The 22176-nt window shown below is 43.7% G+C and overlaps 1 protein-coding gene across 1 annotated transcript in view; it reads left to right on the forward strand.

The window, feature by feature from the left end:
* AIF1L (allograft inflammatory factor 1 like) overlaps positions 1-22176 on the forward strand; it is a 61594-nt gene that overhangs the window by 21517 nt on the left and 17901 nt on the right. Inside the window, exons 4-5 of the mRNA XM_075185260.1 lie at positions 4741-4782; positions 5600-5762. Coding sequence (XP_075041361.1) covers positions 4741-4782; positions 5600-5762 — 205 coding nt within the window. The remainder of the gene's footprint in view (positions 1-4740; positions 4783-5599; positions 5763-22176) is intronic.

Consider the following 22176-nt stretch of genomic DNA (forward strand, 5'->3'; position numbering starts at 1 on the left):
CATGAATTGCAAGCGATTGAGTTCACTGGCAAGTGAAGGTCCGTTTCTCAGCATGCACAAAGCTATTTCACGCAAGATACAGCACACAAAGGGACTTAGAACATGAGTCAGACCCCAGATATCTATCAGATGCCAAGTTGGACTAGCGGAAAATGTGGTTCGATGACAACTATGATCTGTCTGGGTGTGGTCATAGTCCAATCAAACTAATTGTGCCCCTTAATTGACTACATGTGGAACCACAAATTGGGCAAAGATCCAAATGATAGCTTTTTTGGATTTACATGATAAAACCCAATTAGATTGGAGCAGGACTTCAGTGGGATGGAGATGGAGTGAGCATTAATAAGTCTTGTCACTCTCCCTGCTCGTTCTGCAAACTTTAAATCTACGGCCCACAGGGAGAATAATTATCTAAACGCCTGCAATCTTGTTCAGTGGAAAGAGGGTTTTACTTACAAAGGTGCTTTAAGTGTCACAAATGAAAGTTATGCAAATATATTCAAAACCGAGCCCTGCGGCCGTAGCGTCTTCACACTTTATATTATTTTTATTTTATTTTATTTTAATCCATTTTTATTAGAAGTTTTAATAAAATATAATTGCACTGCGAGTGAAATAATAACATGACAATACCGTATAAAGCCAACGGCAAGGAGTGAAAGGAGGGACGATCAAAGCAGGAAAAAATAATGTGATGTGAATGATTACATATTCTCTGTACAGCGCTGAATAGTATGATTGGCAGTATATAAATAAACAAGGAGGAGGGGAAGAGGAATTAAATTAAACCGAACTGGGAGGAAGTAAGAATCCCAGACACTATGCACAATAAGATATAGGGGGAAAGAACAAAGGCAAAGAAAAAGACAACCATGGCACCCAAATTTTGCAAAACATGTTTGGTGAATTGTGTTAAATTGACCATTGCACCATGCATACCTCCAAACATTGGGACAAAATATTCCCCACCCTATCGGCCTAAATCCTGCCCATATCTTCCCAAAACTGCAATTTTGGCTGAAACTGTCCATTTTCACATAAGTCTTGCCCCTTTTGAGGTCCACGATTAGGGACTGTCTACTAGTGACGTGCTAGGCTGAATGTCTCTTCATCCGTACCTCCCAACTGTCCCAATTTAGTCGGGGCAGTCCTTACTTGGACTGTTCCACCCCCCCATTACCCAGCTTGCAGGACGTTGTGAGACATTATCATCATCACCATTTATTTATATAGCGCCATTGATTCCTCAGCGCTGTACAGAGAACTCGCTCACATCAGTCCCTGCCCCATTGGGGCTTACAGTCTAAATTCCCTAACACACACACACACACACACACACAGAGAGACTAGGGTCGGTTTGTTAGCAGCCAATTAACCTACTAGTATGTTTTTGGAGTGTGGGAGGAAACCAGAGCACCCGGAGGAAACCCACGCAAACATGGGGAGAATATACAAACACACAGATAAGGCCATGGTCGGGTATTGAACTCATGACCCCATTGCTGTAAGGCAGAATTGCTAACCACTGAGCCACCGTGCTGCCCCACAATGGACATGACCATGGTTTGCAGGAACCACAACAATTCAAGGTTGTTTTTAGGGGAGGGGAAGGAGGTTGAGGTGGCCTAGCACTTTGGTACCACTGTACATGCCCCCGGGAGACATGCTACATCTTCCAATGTGGTATGACCACACCTCGTTTTGCGAGTGTTCCGCCTGGGGGTTATATCCAGGACAATGTTGGGAGCTATGGTTCATCCCACCAGACCACAAGATCACTGCCCCCACTAGATGTAGGCGACGGGTCCACTTTATTGATCCCCGTCATACAGTTAGGAAAGAAACCTCTTCAGTATCACAACTTCCCATTTAAAAAGATTCCAAACCAATATACTGTGCATTGTCCTATATTTTACATTAACTGCTCTTGACAATTCCTAGGAATTTCTTGGCCTTTTATGAAACCAAACCCAGCATCGCCCCCCCCCCCCCCCGCCCCCCATGAAATCACCAGTTCAGACAGGACAACTGCCAAATTAGTCATAAGAAGTTGAGAAGGGCCTTACTTAACAGTGTGCCAACAATTGTTGTTCAATGTGTAAAATACAACATAAGCCAATGAAAGCATGGAGACATCACTTTATACAGAAATCCCAAACGACAAGCGCTTATCCAAGGCCCAAATTAACAGTGACATTGGGTTAGCAGATGTCTCTGGTTAGTAGGTGCAGGTCTTTCTGCCCTGTTAACTCTTTCATTACCAGGGTACTGTATAAGTTTTGCCTAGGCTTGCTTGCAGGCCAATTTTTTACGTTAATGGAGTACGCTGGTTCGCCTTTGTATACCCTGGGGGACTCTAAGCTGCTTTCCTTAGTGGGGAAAAATAAAGTAATTATCTCTTGGTAGCAAATATGTTTTGTTGTATTGTATTTGCATTATAAAGAAAAACTAGCAGATTTAGGTGAAAGGCTTAATCATGACTCTGCCATTTATTTTTCTTAGAACACCAGAATTGCACCCCTAAGTTTATAAAAGTACAAAATGCTTATCATTTATAGAGAAAAAAAAATCTCTCTCGCTCTCACTGTCTATATCTCGTGCTCTCTCTCTCTCGCTTTCTGTCTATATCTCGCGCTCTCTCTCTCTGTCTATATCTCGCGCTCTCTCTCTCTCGCTTTCTGTCTATATCTCGCGCGCTCTCTCTCGCTTTCTGTCTATATCTCGCTTTCTGTCTATATCTCGCGCGCTCTCTCTCGCTCGCTCTCTATCTATATCTCGCGCTCGCTCGCTCTCTGTCTATATCTCGCGCTCGCTCCTCTCTGTCTATATCTCGCGCTCGCTCCTCTCTGTCTATATCTCGCTCTCTGTCTATCTCGCGCTCTCTTTCTCGCTCTGTCTATCTCGCGCTCGCTCTGTCTCGCTCTGTCTATCTCGCGCTCGCTCTGTCTATCTCGCGCTCGCTCTGTCTATCTCGCGCTCGCTCTGTCTACATCTCGCGCTCGCTCTGTCTACATCTCGCGCTCGCTCGCTCTCTGGCTATATCTCGCGCTCGCTCGCTCTCTGGCTATATCTCGCGCTCGCTCGCTCTCTGGCTATATCTCGCGCTCGCTCGCTCTCTGGCTATATCTCGCGCTCGCTCGCTCTCTGGCTATATCTCGCGCTCGCTCTCTGTCTATATCTCGCGCTCGCTCGCTCTCTGTCTATATCTCGCGCTCGCTCGCTCTCTGTCTATATCTCGCGCTCGCTCGCTCTCTGTCTATATCTCGCGCTCGCTCGCTCTCTGTCTATATCTCTCTACTTTTACAAGTTTTAGTAAATCTACCCCTTAGTCTACTTATGTGGGTTATGTTAATGCTTAGAGTTCACGGTTTGGGGGCTTCTGCTGTTGTGACAAGTTAATGTGAGTGCCCGACGTGGGTCTAGACATGTGCTTTCCCACAGAAGTGCGGCACGATGGTCCATAATGTGCCCCCTTGTCAGTATAGGGACAGGAGTGTGCTGCTGGCACTTCTGGGCATACGTAGCAGAGATCTCCACTTTCCACTTTTAAGAGTAGAGTGAGGACCTTGTTGGGGGCATGGGGTCTCAGGCGTTGCCGTCCTCCCACCGTTCTAGACCCCGTTGCCGCGGCATCCCCCGCACCTACTAGTTTTTACGTATGTGATTGTTAATGGACTGTGACAGGGAAGTTCCGTGTTACTGTCTCAGGCAGGGTTGTTTGGCTTGTTTTCTGGTTGAAATTTTCCAGATTCAGCCATAATGTGTTTGGCCAAATCTGCCGTCACCTTAAACTATTGCCCATTTTTTCTCAGCATTTAAATGACACATTGTGTGATCTTCTCACAAACCCTTCCCATGGGCAATCGGTTTCTCCAGTATGAGAATTTTTCTTCTTACCAATATCCTCCACTCTGAATATTAATAATCGTAACTGGTATTTTTTCTTATTTTTGGATAGCAAGCTACCGGTACTTGTATTTCAGGCTCAGTTTTCCTTTCTATATGTACGCCAACCATACAAAAATAAGGCGTTCTTTTATCGGACTACCACCCTGCACCCACCTAGGACTCTTTAATTCAGCCGTCTACTTGCCTGTATACAGAATTTTGCCCTCGCCAAACACTGAAGTGTGGCCTAGCCACCTATTATGTGAATGTATGATGTCTTATGAAATATTTGGCTACTGTAATAACAGAGACAAAACTGAGTTTTTGAAGGGAAGGAGGTTGTCAAGCAAATTGGTCCGCCCTTTGTCCAAACTTTAAGGATGCCTTTCCCCAAACCCACTAGAATATTGAACTATAATATAATTTACGGTATAGTGTTTAGTCCTGTTTTTAGTTTTGGTCTAATTTCTGTTTTCTCTTTTTATGCATTAAGTAAAATTTCTTGAAAAAGGAGGTATCTTTCTAAAATACTGACGATCACATTGCAAGTAGGACATATATTATGACCTCATTTGTCTAAATACCTTTAGAGTTATGTGCATTGTTATTTTTGGCCATGAGGGACTACCTATTAGTCATCTCCAAAAAATACACAAAATATTTACTGATAATTACATTTTGCCTTTGGTGGATGTGACAAGGGAGAGGTGGAAAGTAGAGGGCGTGAGTTATGCATAACTAAATAGTTTTATGATAAGTATGTCCTATTTGATGCAATGCAAAAATGGTTCTGTGTTGATTCATAATTCCCTCTATTCATCATCCTCATCTGTTCTTTCCTTGTTCTAGATAAATTCATGGAATTTGATCTAAACGATCAAGGGGAAATTGGTGAGTGATTTTATAATGATATATAACAATCCATGCTTTATTCGTATGAGGACAAACTCTGTTTGTGTACAGTTGCTGGAAGTTCTTAACTGAAAACCTATATTAACAAATAATATTAACATTTTAGACATGTCACCTTACGTTCAACACTAAATAAATATTCCACTGCCAGAATGTTTTATTTATTTTAGCTATTGTTTGATAACCTGTATACATTGAAGATGATGTTCCTACTCCAATTGACTACTAATCTCCTCATTTACACTACACAGTGGTCCGTGCCCCCCTCCTCGGTTAGTGAGGTCTACATGTATAAATTGGTTCGGACTGTCCCATTGATGGTAATGGAGGGATGCACTGATCAGATATCAGCATCGTAGTATCAGAGCCGGATTTAGACCTCATAGGGCCCTAGGCAAGATACTGGTTTGGGGCCCCCTCCCTGAAAAAATCCAAAGCACTATAGTTTTTAGCATAACATATACCCCTATTCAGGGGCTGGCTGGCAGACTTTAGCCCAGTGGGGCAAGCACATAGCACTGTCCCATAAGTAGCAGCCCATTTTTAAAGGTTGGTCTTACCGCCGGCCCTGGGAGGGCCCTCTGGGGACCGCTGGGCCCTAGGCAATCGCCTAGGTTGCCTAGTGGTAAATCCGGCCCTGCGTAGTATAGTTTTCTTTCTTGTAAATCCTTTATTGTAGGAAACCCATTACCCATCACCGGTGATCGCTTCACCCTTATTCTTTTCTGATTAGTCCCTGGTGTGTTTTTAATTATACGATGTCTACACCTGTCCTCTAATCTGTTTACTCCTGCAGACATGATGGGTCTCAAAATGATGATGGAGAAATTGGGCGTTGCCAAAACACACCTGGAGGTAAAAAAGATGATCGCAGAGGTGACGGGTGGGAACAGCGACGCCATCTGCTACCGGGACTTCATTAAGATGCTACTGGGGAAGCGGTCTTCAGTTCTTAAAATGTGAGTACCCCTCACTTTACTTTCATATACATTAAGTAACAAGTGTCATGGAAATGGGTCCAGTGATGGCCAAATCAGACTCTAATCAATGGGCCCATTAGACTATGAATTCTTAATATTGATTCAAGCTGCAACAACTAACAATATCTGACGCCAAACATTTATTCCTGGAATATTTTTTTGGCAGTCAATTCCAATTGGCAGCAACATTTGCTAGAAAGGGGGCGGAGAGTACAGATTCAGCAGACGTTCTAGTTGGTTAAAAAAATACTCGTGGCTACTGTGTATGTAGCTTACATTTCAGCTGTCATTATTATTTAAATAAATATTTTAGCCAAAAATGTGGTTTCTAAAGTTGTGCAAGCAAAGAGTCAATACAATTAAACAAATTGTTTAAAGTGCGATGACAAATAATGAGAGAAATTGATGTAACTCGTGTATAAATATTATCTAATCCAAACGGGGGAAAATAAGATTTCATGAGTATAAAATGATCGCTAGCCACAAAGTGGCATTAAGTAGATATGGAAATTATACTGTTCCAATATATTCTTCCCAGTACACAAATTCTTCATTCTGTGTCAGTTATTGTAGATCTCTTCTCCAATTTTGTTGACTAATGTTCTCTCTGCATTGGTAGTCATTTACCTTAAGTAACTGTAAGTGTATTACTCATGTTCCAAGTCTCTATTAAAAAGAGGGATGAGGTTCACAATTTCTTGTCCAAATCCTTTATTTATTTATTTTCTACAATGAGCCTTTTATGTAACCGACAACTGGTAGCTCTGATCATTTACATCAGGACACGGTAATGCAAATCCTCCATCCGTTGACGACATAAATTAAGGCCGGCTTTGCTGGAAAGCATCAGTGTAATGAACTCTGATGACAAGCAAAGCAGAGTAGCACCTGTTTCTCTGCATTATATCATTTCTACATGAAAACCCAACTTTAGGAGCCCATCTGTTGCTGAAATCCAACACATGTTTTACTGCAAAGCCGACCTTTGAAACCGCTTTGGGCTCTCTCAAGGGTGCACTAAAAGTGTTTGTTCACACGGAATTCCAAATGGAATGTTATGTGTCCACACTGCTCTGAAACCGCTTCACGGTAAAACGTTGAAAAATTGTGCACGAAAAATTGCGCTGCTGCTCGTTTAAGCAGCAAAAAGGCGCGCAGGTTCAATGAGCCCAACGCCTGAACAATTTTCACAGCTTCGTTCTCATGTAGTGTTCCTTATTTTGCTACCTACCTTCATTAAAGGAGAGATGTGTTCCTTTTATATCTGCATGCATGCGGGCTGGGTTCTAAAATAAAAAAAGTATTTTATTAAATTATTAGTAATTTTATTATTTATTAAAGTTCTTGTTTCTGCAACATTTGATTAAAAAAACGTAATAAAAATCACACGCAAGCAATCTCTGGGTTTTAAGAACAACGTAAATCTTATTAAAAATATGTTGTCTCAAAAGTGAACTAAATAACAGTTTTACATACATTATTACATTTTCTTTTTATTAATAATACAGTTCCTACAATATTTAAACTGTGGTCTATGGCTTTTCCTTCTGTTAAAATAAAAAATGATAAACAATATATATGTATATATAGTTTAAGAAACCTGTCACCAAGAAGTACAAAAGCTAGGGGACTTTTTAGGAATAGGAGAGACTGAAATTAGAAAAGTTAGATCTTGCTATAGCAATGTTTTTAAATACTTCGAACCAACAAACACTGACTTTTTCATAATTGCACATTAATGGGAAATAGATCCTTTCATAAGTGGTGTTTATTTTAATGATATATTTTTTTTTTTTTTAGAAATGTTTAGTGAAACCTTTTGGGATTAATTATTCTGCTCAGATTACCTGATTTCCCTTAATAGTTCCATTTATAAACCTCCTGCATTTTAAAACCTCAATACACTTGCAGTGAGAGGTATTGTGAGATCTCACCATGGTTAATTGTTGTGATTTCACTCACGAAACAGGGGCTGGTATGCGTACATCTGTCAACACCCCCCCCAAAAAAGGAAATCGTTAATAAAATAAAAGTTACAGATTCCCAAGCTACAGTTGGGATCAACGTTTTTGGAGCAATGGCTGAGGGCTCTTCTCATATGTCTGTAGCAGATAAACTGTTGCCATGTCAGAAATGCCATCAGGGGCTGATTAAGGGTTTAGGCCTCCGTAGGCTAATAAGTTCATAAGCATCATCATCATCACCATTTATTTATCTAGCGTCACTGGTTCCGCAGCGCTGTACAGAGAACTCACTCACATCAGTCCCTGCCCCATTGGAGCTTACAGTCTAAATTCCTTAACATACACACACAGGGTCATTTTTTTGATAGCAGCCAATTAACCTACCAGTGTGTTTTTGGAGTGATGGAGGAAACCGGAGCACCTGGAGGAAACCCACGCAAACACGGGGAGAACATACAAACTTCACACAGATAAGGCCATGAACGGGAATTGAACTCATGACCCCAGCGCTGTGAGGCAGAAGTGCTAACCACTTAGGCACGTGCTGCACACCTTCGCCTCCTATGCAAGGCTAAAATCTGGGTTCCTTCAAGTATATGTTCCCATGTTTTCGAAACGCAGGTCCACTTGGCTTTTTAAAATGGTCACGGTAATCTTCGTCACTCATTTTCATTAAAATCGGAACTGTATAGTAGGACAGAGGCACGAACGAGCGCTACTAAGGGTGAAAATGTGAAGGGAGAGGTCCCGCCTCCACCTGTTGCCATCCCTGTCGCTTACGTTCAACTGGCCGTCCAAGGTTGCCTTATCGTCTTCAGCCTTTACCATGGGAATACGTAAAACCTTACTACGTTTTTCTTTCATGCTTTCTTTTTACTTTGGAGAACAACTATTCTTATATTTTCAAATGAATATTGGTTTATACGTCTCTCTGTCACAGTTTTGCACCCCCAAAAACTGTTGCGCCCCCACTAAAGCCCAGCGCCCTAGGCTGTAGCCTAGGCAGCCTATTGGACAATCAGGCCCTGAATACCATATTGTCTGTGAAGGTGAAACAAAAACAGATTTATAGATTAGACCAAACCTGCACCACCAACAGGGTTAAGGTTCTTGAAAATATTCAGAGCGAACGCTTGGTACAACTAAACAATTACCCAGTAATCACTTTTGAATAATGTATTGGGCGTACCAGATGTTAACTCTCGAAGAAAAGCTAAAGAAAGCATACAAAAAGTTATATTTTTAAATTTAATAAAATGGTACAAGTAGCCACATTGCAGTATGGTAGGGGAGGCATCTACGCATGGTTTAAAATTCAATTTTATTTTTAAACATTCTAATTTGAACTTCTACTGATATGGGAAATAGTGACCATCAAAGTAATGAAGCATTGTGTCAAAGAGGAGGCAAGAAAGGGGGCTGATGGGGCAATACAATTTAAATCTGATTTATCAATCAGATAGGGCAGCACAGTGGCTCAATGGTTAGCACTTCTGCCTCACAGCACTGGGGTCATGAGTTCAATTCCTGACCATGGCCTTATCTGTGTGGAGTTTGTATGTTCTCCCCGTGTTTGTGTGGGTTTCCTCCGGGTGCTCCGGTTTCCTCCCACACTACAAAAACATACTGGTAGGTTAATTGGCTGCTATCAAACTGACCCTAGTCTGTGTCTCTCTCTCTCTGTGTATGTGTGTGTGTGTATATTAGGGAATTTAGACTGTAAGCTTCAATGGGGCAGGGACTAATGTGAATGAGTTATCTGTACAGCGCTGTGGAATCAGTGGCGCTATATAAATAAATGGTGATGATGATGTGGCTTTTAATCAGCAATAAAAGATCTTCAAATATCATTTTTTATATGTCCCTTTAAATCTTGTGATAAATGCAGCGTATGCAAAAATAGAGAATAATAAGCAATAACCAGAGCGGTGGGAGGCACTGTGAATGACTCTGTGACCCTGGGTGATGTTATTCATTCCTGCCACGTGCTGGGCACTGCCGTCTATGGCTTGTGGGCATCCCACTCCTCTCCAGTGTGTAGGATGGCAGGACTGCTACTTGGAATGCGATGGGTCATGTGACTCTCATATTACAGAGCAGCTGGCTGTGGCTTATGGCCTTGCTGCCATTCTCTTACCCTCCTAGCAGATTGCTGAGCCATGCTAGAAGCACGCTGGTGCCAGGCAGATCACAGGCCGTGAGCTGTGACACCCAGCTGTGGAAGTCAGAAAAACGCACGGGGAGGGCAGAATACAATCAAGTAACATCCACCCTGATAAGACGGAGGAGGGTGGAGGCTGTTATATAAAGGCAGGAAGCAGGCACAGAAAGGAAAATATTATGTGTGCAAATTAGAAAGAAAATCTTGATTGCTTGTTATTTCTATAGAATACATGTAAATGTTTATTTATATAGCGCAAACAGCTCTTTACAGGTGGGAACAAACACAGCAATCATCATCATCTATTTATATAGCGCCACTAATTCCGCAGCGCTGTACAGAGAACTCACTCACATCAGTCCCTGCCCCATTGGAGCTTACAGTCTAAATCCCCTAACACACACACATACAGGCAGACAAAGGTCAATTTTGATAGCAGCCAATTAACCTACCAGTATGTTTTTGGGGTGTGGGAGGAAACCGGAGCACCTGGAGGAAACCCACGCAGACACAGGGAGAACTCCACACAGATAAGGCCATGGTCGGGAATCAAACTCATGACCCCAGTGCTGTGAAGCAGAAGTGCTAACCACTGAGCCACCGTGCTGCCCAATGAAACAAGACATAGTATTGAGAAACAGATGGCTCTGCTTGAAAGCTTACAATTTATAGGAAAATAGTTGAATACATGAGGGTAAGTGCCCTATATTGCATATTGGTCCAGCTAGATTGCAATGGAAAAAGTGCGTAGTGGGGATGTATAATCCAGTCACACAACAATGTTGCTTTTGGGGCAGAGAGTTGTTTGGCTATATAAATGTACGTTTTTTTTTTAGCTAATTGTGTAGAGGGACGGCAATCTGGTAAAATAGCCCAGGGAGGATAAGAAAGTGGTTTGGGAATTTAATAAGCTTGCCTTTGGAGGTGTGTTTTCAGGGGACATAATAAAGGTTTTGAGACTTGGGGGCAGTCTTGTTGTACGAGGAAGTGACTTCCACGTAGCAGGTGCAGCCCGCAATGGGACAAATGGATAAAAGGTGCATGTACATATTTATGTGCGTTCAAGCTTCACCTTGCAATCACAGTGGATGCTCATGAGTACTGACAAGCTGTTCTTCATAGGGATCAATGGCTCAGTGGTTAGCACTTCTGCCTCACAGCACTGGGTTCAAGAGTTTGATTCCCAACCATGGCCTTATCTGTGTGGAGTCTGTATGTCCTTTTCGTGTTAGCATGTGTTTCCTCCGGGTGCTCCGGTTTCCTTCCACACCTCAAAAACATACCAGTAGGTTAATTGGCTGCTATCAAATTGACCTTAGTCTCTCTCGGTCTGTGTGTGTGTATGTTAGGGAATTTAGACTGTAAGCTCTATTGGGGCAGGGAGTGATGTGAGTGAGTTCTCTGTACAGCGCTGCGGAATTAATGGCGCTATATAAATAGCTGCTGCTGCTGATTAATGTTTCCAAATGAAAGGGATGAATATGCTGCGTTCACTGTGCGGTGAATCCAGTCGAGTAACTTCAACATTAGTGCACCCACAATAGATATGCACAAACTTGGACATATAACTTTAATTTGGAAGGTTTCATCTGGATTTTTTTTTCAAAGCTAACATCTATCAAATCCAAACAAGTGTTTAAATACAGTAGGCTTTTACATAGTCTACGTACTCTTATACTCAGCACACTTGACTTTAGAATAATGGCTAAGCAGCTGTCTGTGTCAAAATTAAAAAAACCGACACCAGCAGCTGCTTTGTCAGGCTTTTAAACAGGTATGATGTGTGCGAATAAAAGTATATATGCATCGCATTGTCTGATGTGTAATTATCATGTACCAATGTAGATTTATAAAACTGTATATGTTTATACCAAAAGGGTTCCGTGTGACGACATCACATGTGGGCCATTTGTTTTCTTTATCTTTGGTGTTTTGAAGTGGGTGGGCTTAGAACAAGCAGTAGCCAAATCAGATCACTGGAATGGTCCCAGCAGCAGGAGAAGAGTGTTGGAAGCAGTGACTTGTCCACTTGTGTGATCGTGTTAGTGATGACAGGGCCAGTGACATGATGTGAGGAGGGGAATAGAGGCAGCAGGATGCCACAGACTGAGAGTTATATAGTGGAAGGAGCAGGGTCCTCCAGCAGCACAAAGTATATCAGGAGATGAGTGATGTGTTAGTAAGGACAGGGCTGCATGTGACAGGGGCAGTGACATGATGTGAGAAGGTGAATGGAGGCAGCAGGAAGCCACAGACTAAGAGTTAAATAGTGGAAGGAGCAGTCTCTCCCAACAGCACAATTAGTAATGTGAGACCCATGTGAAACTGAAAGTGCCGAATGCACCTCTATATAAAACAAAGTTCAGAAATCCAACCTGTTTTGGTCTGTTGAGTAGTCTGAATTCAGTACTGACAGCGCAATCTTCATAGTAAACTATTAATCGATATTCTGAGGTCTGTTCACATTTCAGTTGCCTTCCTATTGCTATTCCTGTGAATTTAATACACAAGATATCTTGGCTATCTAATTCATGCCGTATGAATGTGTTAATTTAATATCCCTGTAATAATTTGCACCTGCCGATTGTAGCAAGGATAATCCCCTGTCACTCTTACATCGCTGGTAAAAGGGATTAAACCTCTGAGGTTTTATTCTTTTCCCAGTGTGGCATGCGAGGAAGAGAGAATCTGTCAGTGTCTCATCCCCAGGTTCCGCAATGTGTTATACACTGACACCTAGTTTCAGTCAGCAGTGCAGAGGGAACCTGTTTTGCATCCTGAAATTCTCGTCTGCATGTTTAATTGCAAGATAAATAATGACTGACACAGAAGGTATCTAGAATGCTAAATGACAGCCACGCACGGATCCGGCTTCTCTTTAAAGCCGGCACATCCGCCAATCAGGACCCGACACATAGGGAACATGGATCTTGGATGCTGATGTTGTCATACATATTTGTAGTCATGTAGTAGGTGTGCCTCATTCTAAAATGATGATACCCAACAATCTGATAAAAAAATTAAAAAAATCAATGAGATGATTATGGCAAATACTGGGAAATGACCATAGGTGACCTCTACTGACCTTTGTGTGTGGTCATTAGAGATGCTCACTGACCCCCGTGAACTGGTTTTGGATCTGGATTAGCTTCATGTTTTGGTTTTGGCAAAACCGCCCTTGTGTGTTTTGGTTTTGGATTTTTTTAGAAAAAATCCTAAAATATGCTAAAATCACATAATTTTGCTCTTTTTTTTGTTCCTACATTACTATTAACCTCAATAACACTAATTTCAAGTCATTTGCAGTCAATTTAGACCACCTCACAGGTCACAATATTATTTTCATACACTTTCGGACAAATACTGCAGCGACCTGGCTGGATGGTAAGCGACAGAGCAATGACACAAACACACGGCCGTTCATAGCACATCTAGGACACATTGGCACACAGCAGTGGAAGAAAAGAGAAATGGGGGTCCGCACTGCCTCCCACCCACCGTTATGTTGGATCTTAAAAAGGAGTTCAAAACTCGCGAGATCCAAGATCCGACAACGTCACAATGACGTTTTGCCTCGTTTTCGAGGCCGCGCGACAGTACCGAGCCAACTCGGCTCAGTACTCGGATCCCCTAAGTTCGGGTGCGTTCGGTTTCCGAGGAACCGAGCCTGAGCATCTCTAGTGGTCATCTTAAACCCACAGTAACAGACTCCCTTTATTCCAGAAGTGATACCTACAAGTGTCGCCAAATTGGACATTAATTCCGTCACATGATGCTCTCGCCTAGCAGCGTTAGCCTAGGTGCCATTTTTTTTATTTTGATGGTATGGAAAACGGCACAATACTGCTTCTCTTGTAAAGTATACTGGATAGAATTCCCATTATTTGTAATTATGTTTGTTAGGAAAACTGTGCACTATTGCTGCTCTTCATCTGCCTTCTGGATATAATTCTCGGTCCATGTGCTGCTTTCCATGCACAGTATTCTTATTGTGTGTGTGTATTGATACTGTGCAGTATCCACTTGTTCTCTTTGTAGATCTCAGTTGTTGTGCAGTATTTATGGACAATGGCACAATACCACTTAGATTATTGTGTATCCTGAATCTCTCTCTAAACTCTGTCAGTCATCATCACCACCCCAAAACACACGTTATAAAGCATTCTACAGATTTATAACATATACTGAGAATTGCTTACAGAATATGAGAATACGGAGTTCATTATAAGACAACGGAATCCTCTTCCTGCAGAGAATTCTTTTCTCCAGCCGGATTGGTTAATTTTCAATGCATAAGATCTGAAGATACAATTACGTCCAATGCACAGATCTGAGTTGAACTGTTGCATAATCCATTTTTATTTTTTTTTAAATATATAAAAAAAGAAATTTGCTCTCAGACTTTCTCATCCGAGGAAGCAATGGTGACAGTTCAGTCTGTGGATATATTTTCAATGGTATTGCTGCAACATTAATCACAGGAATGCACCTTGTAACAACTCCCAAACGCCTACACTTCAGGCAGATACAGAACATAATAACACAGAACACCAGACCTAATAGATACAGTCTGTGAAAACATCTTTGTTGTGTATTTTTATACTTCTTGTGTAGTGTGAATAGTGACAGTTAAAGCTGTCTGGCTTCTGATGTAATTTAAAGCCTCAGAGTACAGCAGCAATTTCTGGCTATGCTCCTTATAATAGGTACAGCAGCAATGACAGACTTGTCACACTAGACCCTAGAATCTTTGATGGTCAAGTGTACCCTATATAATTGAACCCTATGTTTGTCCATCTGCCATTAGTGTCTACTTCTTGTCTGGATGCCTGCGAAGAGTGACTAACTTTTATTCAAAGTTGCTTACTCTCCAGAATTGTTATTCCTGAATTTGAGGAAACCAACCCGACCGCACTTACCTGCCGTAAGGTGGGCAAGGACATGACACAAAATGCATCAAGCCCCACCACTCAAAAAACATAGAGCGGCAGAGGCATAATATCATGCTCCTGAGATCCGAGACTTGCATAGGTAAGCAGGCTTGATTACACCACCCACTTAATGACACAAATCACATCATCAAGAGCCACCCACCTCTTCTTTCCCTGACTTGCTGTCACGGGCACTAGGAGTCTTTACCCAGGGATCACCAGGTGATAGGCTTACCAGAGCAGTATAGGTGGTAATATGGTACTCTGGTAGCAGGGTGATCACGGAACAGGAAATAGCAGATGATGAGATGCTCAGGAAAGTCTATGACTAGCAGCACTGGCAATATGGAGGTAGTAATACACGAGGGACTGTATGGACAAAGGACACGTGAAGGTAGTCAGTGGTCTGCGGTAGCAAGTTGTACCACTGCTATAGTGAGGAGGAATGTCCAACAGAAACGAGGAGGTGATGAGAGTCAGCGGTCTGCGGATAGCCAGTTGTACCGCTGTCTGAGTGAAGGAATGGAATCCAAGTGGAGGTATCCGGGGAGTCAGTGGTCTGCGTTAGCAAGTTGTACCACTGCTATGTGAGAGGATACTGGAACAGGTGAAACTGTAAACAGGAGTCAGTGGTCTGCCACTAGCACTTGTACTACTGAATATATATGTGAGGAGGTGCACGGGGAGAGACTGCAACACAATATATACACGGGCACCTTGACTTTGATCCACAGTAATATGCACAATATAAATGTATAAATGACTGAACAACACTGCCAATATAGAAAGTCTCTTGAAGTAATCCGGCATGAGATAACACAGTCAATGATGGCAGTAGAGTCAGCAGATAGTACACTCCAGAGGAGAACCAACACAGTCAATGATGGCAATAGACTCAGCGGATAGTACACTCCAGAGGAGAACCAACACAGTCCAGCAAGGTATGCAATACACAGCACAGTCAATGGGAAGTATGCATACCGTGGTTCAGGAGAAGGCAGTCAGACAGGAGTGCAGAGAGACCTGAAGAGCAGGAGGCCAGCAGGATACAAGTCCCTGGATGGGTGAAGCAGGGGTCTAGCAGGTGCAGCGCACAGGTAGGTAGACCAGCAGGGAACACAGGAAGGCGTGGAGAGCGGATCAGCAGTAGATGGATGAGTAGCGCTGAGAAGTAACAGCAGCGGGTCTCTGCGGGAACACGGAGGTAACCAATAGCAACCAGCAGGTGCAGTAACGATGGGACACCGGAGCAGAGTTGAACTGGAACAGACGATCACGGAGAGTAGCGGGTAGCAATAGTGGCAGCAGACTCAAGGAAACACGGTAGAAAAGACAAGGACTGAAGACTGAAGCGCACAGAGGCAGCGGATAGGAATCAGCTAAACAGTCACAATGAAACACAGACGGGTTGCAGGTTGAAGACTGTAGTGCACGGAGGCAGCGGGTAGGAATCAGCTAGCAGTCACGATGATGAAACACAGACGAGTTGCAGGTTGAAGACTGTAGTGCACGGAGGCAGCGGATAGGAATCAGCTAGCAGTCACGATGATGAAACACAGACGAGTTGCAGGTTGAAGACTGTAGTGCACGGAGGCAGCGGATAGGAATCAGCTCACAGTCACGATGATACAGTAGATGGTAGAAGTGGTATGGGAACCACAGTAGCAGAAGTGGTTTGGAAACCACAGAGGTAGAAGTGGTTTGGAAACCACAGGAATCAGCAGGGCTGAATAAACAAGGAAACACAGGAACACCTTCAGAGACTCATGGGGAATGAGACTCCAAGATCAGGCAACGTGGTGTTGACCACAGGTGCTTAATATAGGGAGGTTGCCTGATCTGCCAATTAAGTTAAAGGAACATACACTGGAGGTATAGAAAGGGCTGCGCATGCGCAGTCCCTCAGGATGGAGGACGGCCACGGTTCCTAAATGTCCGGGAAGAAGCACTCACAGTCCAGTGAGTGACAGTACCCCCCCTTTTAAAGGTGGGCACAGAACGCCTGGAACCGGGCTTGTCCGGATTTTTGGAATAAAACTTCTTCAGAAGGGCAGGAGCATTAAGATCTTCAGCTTTGATCCATGAACGCTCTTCAGGACCAAAGCCCTTCCAATGAACGAGGAAACGGAGGACTCCTCGCGAAATTTTTGCATCCAATACCTCAGTAATCTCGAAATCCTCCTCCTGATGAACTTGAACTGGCTGCGGTGCTGAGGAAGGAGTCGAGAAACGGTTAATGATGAGAGGTTTGAGCAAGGACACATGGAAGGCATTGGAAATCCGAAGATTCTTAGGAAGAAGAAGTTTAACACATACTGGATTGATAACTTGAATGATCCTATATGGACTAATAAAACGAGGGGCGAATTTCATAGATGGAACCTTCAAACGAATATTTTTGGTAGATAACCAGACACGATCTCCAATTTTTAGTGGTGGAATAGCCCGCCTCTTCTTATCTGCGAAAGACTTATATTTGTTAGATGTCTTCTTTAAACAGGTTTTGACCTGAGACCAGATATTTTTGAAGGTCTGACAAGCAGTCTCCACAGCAGGAACTTGGGTGGGCGGGAGGGCAGGAAATTCCGGAAAAGACGGATGGTGACCGTAGACCACAAAGAATGGAGTTTTGGATGATGACTCATGGTACATGTTGTTATGGGCGAATTCAGCCCAAGGGAGCAATTCTACCCAGTTGTCTTGGTTGGCTGAAGAGAACATCCTAATAAAAGTCTCAAGATCTTGATTGACTCGTTCCGTTTGTCCGTTAGATTGCGGATGGTAAGACGATGAGAGTGCTAATCGTATGCCCAAGGTTTTACAAAGGGCCCGCCAGAATCTGGAAACGAATTGTACTCCTCTATCTGACACAATCTCAGACGGACATCCATGGATGCGGAAGATTTCTCTAATGAAATGTTCAGCCAGAGTAGACGAGGAAGGTAAACCGGACAGAGGGACGAAATGAGCCATCTTCGAAAATCTGTCTACCACTACCCAAATAGTATTGTGATTCTTACTTGGTGGCAAATCAGTAACGAAATCCATACTAATATGGGTCCAAGGCTTGGACGGAATGGGTAGTGGTCGCAGCAACCCTGCTGGAGTTCTGCGGGAGGATTTGAACTGAGAACATAAATCACAGGAAGCAATAAACTCTTTGACGTCTCTCCTCATTGAAGGCCACCAGTAACTACGAGAGAGAATCTCAAAGGTCTTATGTTCACCGGCGTGTCCAGAAAAACGAGAGGCATGGAACCACGAAAGGATTTTCCTCCTCAGAGTAGGAGGCACGAGGGTCTTCCCAAATGGTAGCATTTTGGTGGATGAAGCAGCCAGAGAAATACATTTGGGGTCTAGAATAGCATGGTTGGGAACCTCTTCTACATCAGAGGACGTCACAAAAGCTCGAGATAGAGCGTCAGCTTTCTTGTTCTTAGCAGCTGGTTTGAAGGTTATAATTAATTCAAAACGGGAAAAGAAAAGAGACCATCTTGCTTGACGAGGGTTCAGGCATTGAGCAGATTGCAAATATGACAAGTTCTTATGATCCGTGAAGATCGTCACCGGATGGCGAGCTCCTTCCAACAAGTATCTCCATTCCTCTAATGCAGCTTTGATGGCCAGCAACTCCTTGTCCCCGATAGTATAGTTTTTCTCTGCGGGCAGAAGACCCCGAGAGTAGAAGGCACAAGGATGTAATTTTTGTTGCTCCGAGCGTTGGGAGAGAATAGCTCCTAAGCCCACATTAGAGGCATCTACTTCTAGGAAGAAGGGGAGTGTCACATCAGGTTGTCGCAGAATGGGAGCAGACGAGAAGGACTCTTTGAGGATTTGAAAGGCTTGGAGAGCCTCAGATGACCATTGCTTAGTATTAGCCCCTTTTCGAGTTAAGGCCACAATGGGAGATGCAATGGATGAGAAGTCTTGAATGAAGCGTCTATAGTAATTGGCAAAACCTAAAAAACGCTGGATGGCACGAAGAGTAGTTGGCTGAGGCCAATGTAGTACAGCATTTACTTTGTCTGGATCCATCTTCAGGCCAACTCCGGAAACTATATACCCCAAGAATGGAATCTGGGGTAACTCGAATGAACATTTTTCCAATTTACAGAACAATGAGTTTTTCCGTAGTCTGGAGAGGACCTCTGCCACATGTTGGTGATGAGAAGGCAGGTCCTGTGAGAAGATCAATATGTCGTCCAGGTAGACAACGACACATACATATAATAAGTCCCGAAAGATCTCATTGATGAAACCCTGGAAAACCGCGGGGGCATTACACAGCCCGAAGGGCATTACTAAATATTCGTAATGCCCATCTCTGGTGTTAAACGCGGTCTTCCATTCGTCACCGGAACGGATTCTAATTAAATTGTAGGCACCACGAAGATCCAACTTAGTAAATATCCGAGCTCCCTTGATGCGATCAAATAGCTCAGTGATCAGCGGAATGGGATACCGATTCTTGATAGTAATGGCGTTGAGTCCACGAAAATCTATACAAGGGCGTAATGATCCATCCTTCTTTTTGACGAAGAAGAACCCAGCTCCAGCGGGAGAGGTGGAAGGTCGAATGAACCCACGCTGGAGATTCTCCTGTATGTACTCAGATGTGGCTTGAGTTTCAGGTAACGAGAGAGGATAGACCCGACCCCTGGGAGGAGTCTTGCCAGGTAGAAGGTCGATCGGACAATCCCAAGAACGATGAGGAGGAAGACGTTCAGACTGAGCTTTATCAAACACATCGGCAAATGAAGCATACTGAGGAGGGAGTCCCGGGGAGGAAGATGAGATGGAAGATTGCTGTACTTTAAGAGGAATAACTTGAGAGAGACAACGATGGTGACATTCAGGCCCCCAAGACGTAACTTGAGGGGTGCGCCAGTCAATCTGGGGAGAGTGACATTGAAGCCATGGAAGGCCTAAGACAATCGGACTTGTCGTAACAGGAAGAATTAAAAACGAAATTTCTTCATGGTGTAGTACACCAATCTGAAGGGTTACTGGAGACGTACTCTGGGTGATGAGACCATTGATGAGACGTGATCCATCTATAGCCGTCACAGTAATGGGTGTTTTTAAAGTGATCACTGGTAGGGACCATTGATTCACTAGTGATTTAGAAATGAAATTTCCTGCTGCTCCGGAATCAATCAATGCCTGTGACTCAAAGGATTTGGTAGCAAAGGAAATCGTAACATCGAAAGCGCAGACTTTAGATTTCATAGACAATGGAGAGGACTCCAGGGACCCTAACTTCACCTCTCCAGAACTAGTTAGGGCCTGGCATTTCCCGATTTCTTAGGGCAAGAACTGAGTATATGTGTGGAATCAGCACAATAGATACAGAGTCTATTCTTTACTCTTCGTTTCCTCTCTTCTAAAGATAATTTGGAACGTCCTATCTCCATGGGAATCACAGAAGGTGAAACTGGACGAAATTGAGGGTTTAAACGAAGAGGTGCTTTAGCAGAAGTTGTTTTCTCAGATTCTCTTTCACGAAATCTCATGTCTACACGATGGCAAAGAGAGATCAAATCTTCTAGTGACGAAGGAAGCTCTTGGGTAGTCAGTGCATCTTTAATTTTATCGGAGAGCCCCTGCCAGAAGGCGGCAACTAATGCTTCAGTGTTCCACTGAAGTTCAGAGGCTAAGATCCTAAATTGAATGACATACTGTCCTACTGTATGGGAGCCTTGTCGCAAACGAAGAATGCTGGAAGCAGCGGAGGTCACACGACCTGGTTCATCGAACACACTTCGGAACGTGGAAATGAATTTGGCACTATCTTGTAGAATTGGATCGTTTCTTTCCCACAGAGGGGAGGCCCAAGCCAGGGCTTGTCCAGAAAACAATGAGATAAGATAGGCCACTCTGGAACGATGGGTAGAAAAATTTTGAGGTTGGAGTTCAAAATGGACTGAACATTGGTTAAGGAAACCTCTACAAGTTTTGGGGTCCCCGTCATATTTTGACGGAGTAGGCAGGTGAAGCGTAGGAGCTGTAGACACCTGGGATGGCACTGGGGAAACGGAGGAAAGTACAGGAGCTTCAATACTAGCTGTAACAGTCTGTCCAGATGTTCCTTGGGAGGTTAACGATTGGTAACATTGAAGTAACAGCTGTTGGCGAGCATCCTGTTGCTCCACACGGCTGACCAGATGCTGCAGCATCTCTTTAGCAGTAGGTTCCGTATCTGGGTCTGTCATGGCCTGATCTTACTGTCACGGGCACTAGGAGTCTTTACCCAGGGATCACCAGGTGATAGGCTTACCAGAGCAGTATAGGTGGTAATATGGTACTCTGGTAGCAGGGTGATCACGGAACAGGAAATAGCAGATGATGAGATGCTCAGGAAAGTCTATGACTAGCAGCACTGGCAATATGGAGGTAGTAATACACGAGGGACTGTATGGACAAAGGACACGTGAAGGTAGTCAGTGGTCTGCGGTAGCAAGTTGTACCACTGCTATAGTGAGGAGGAATGTCCAACAGAAACGAGGAGGTGATGAGAGTCAGCGGTCTGCGGATAGCCAGTTGTACCGCTGTCTGAGTGAAGGAATGGAATCCAAGTGGAGGTATCCGGGGAGTCAGTGGTCTGCGTTAGCAAGTTGTACCACTGCTATGTGAGAGGATACTGGAACAGGTGAAACTGTAAACAGGAGTCAGTGGTCTGCCACTAGCACTTGTACTACTGAATATATATGTGAGGAGGTGCACGGGGAGAGACTGCAACACAATATATACACGGGCACCTTGACTTTGATCCACAGTAATATGCACAATATAAATGTATAAATGACTGAACAACACTGCCAATATAGAAAGTCTCTTGAAGTAATCCGGCATGAGATAACACAGTCAATGATGGCAGTAGAGTCAGCAGATAGTACACTCCAGAGGAGAACCAACACAGTCAATGATGGCAATAGACTCAGCGGATAGTACACTCCAGAGGAGAACCAACACAGTCCAGCAAGGTATGCAATACACAGCACAGTCAATGGGAAGTATGCATACCGTGGTTCAGGAGAAGGCAGTCAGACAGGAGTGCAGAGAGACCTGAAGAGCAGGAGGCCAGCAGGATACAAGTCCCTGGATGGGTGAAGCAGGGGTCTAGCAGGTGCAGCGCACAGGTAGGTAGACCAGCAGGGAACACAGGAAGGCGTGGAGAGCGGATCAGCAGTAGATGGATGAGTAGCGCTGAGAAGTAACAGCAGCGGGTCTCTGCGGGAACACGGAGGTAACCAATAGCAACCAGCAGGTGCAGTAACGATGGGACACCGGAGCAGAGTTGAACTGGAACAGACGATCACGGAGAGTAGCGGGTAGCA

The sequence above is a fragment of the Mixophyes fleayi genome, chromosome 9, assembly GCF_038048845.1.
Source record: "Mixophyes fleayi isolate aMixFle1 chromosome 9, aMixFle1.hap1, whole genome shotgun sequence".
Taxonomy (NCBI): Eukaryota; Metazoa; Chordata; class Amphibia; order Anura; family Limnodynastidae; genus Mixophyes; species Mixophyes fleayi.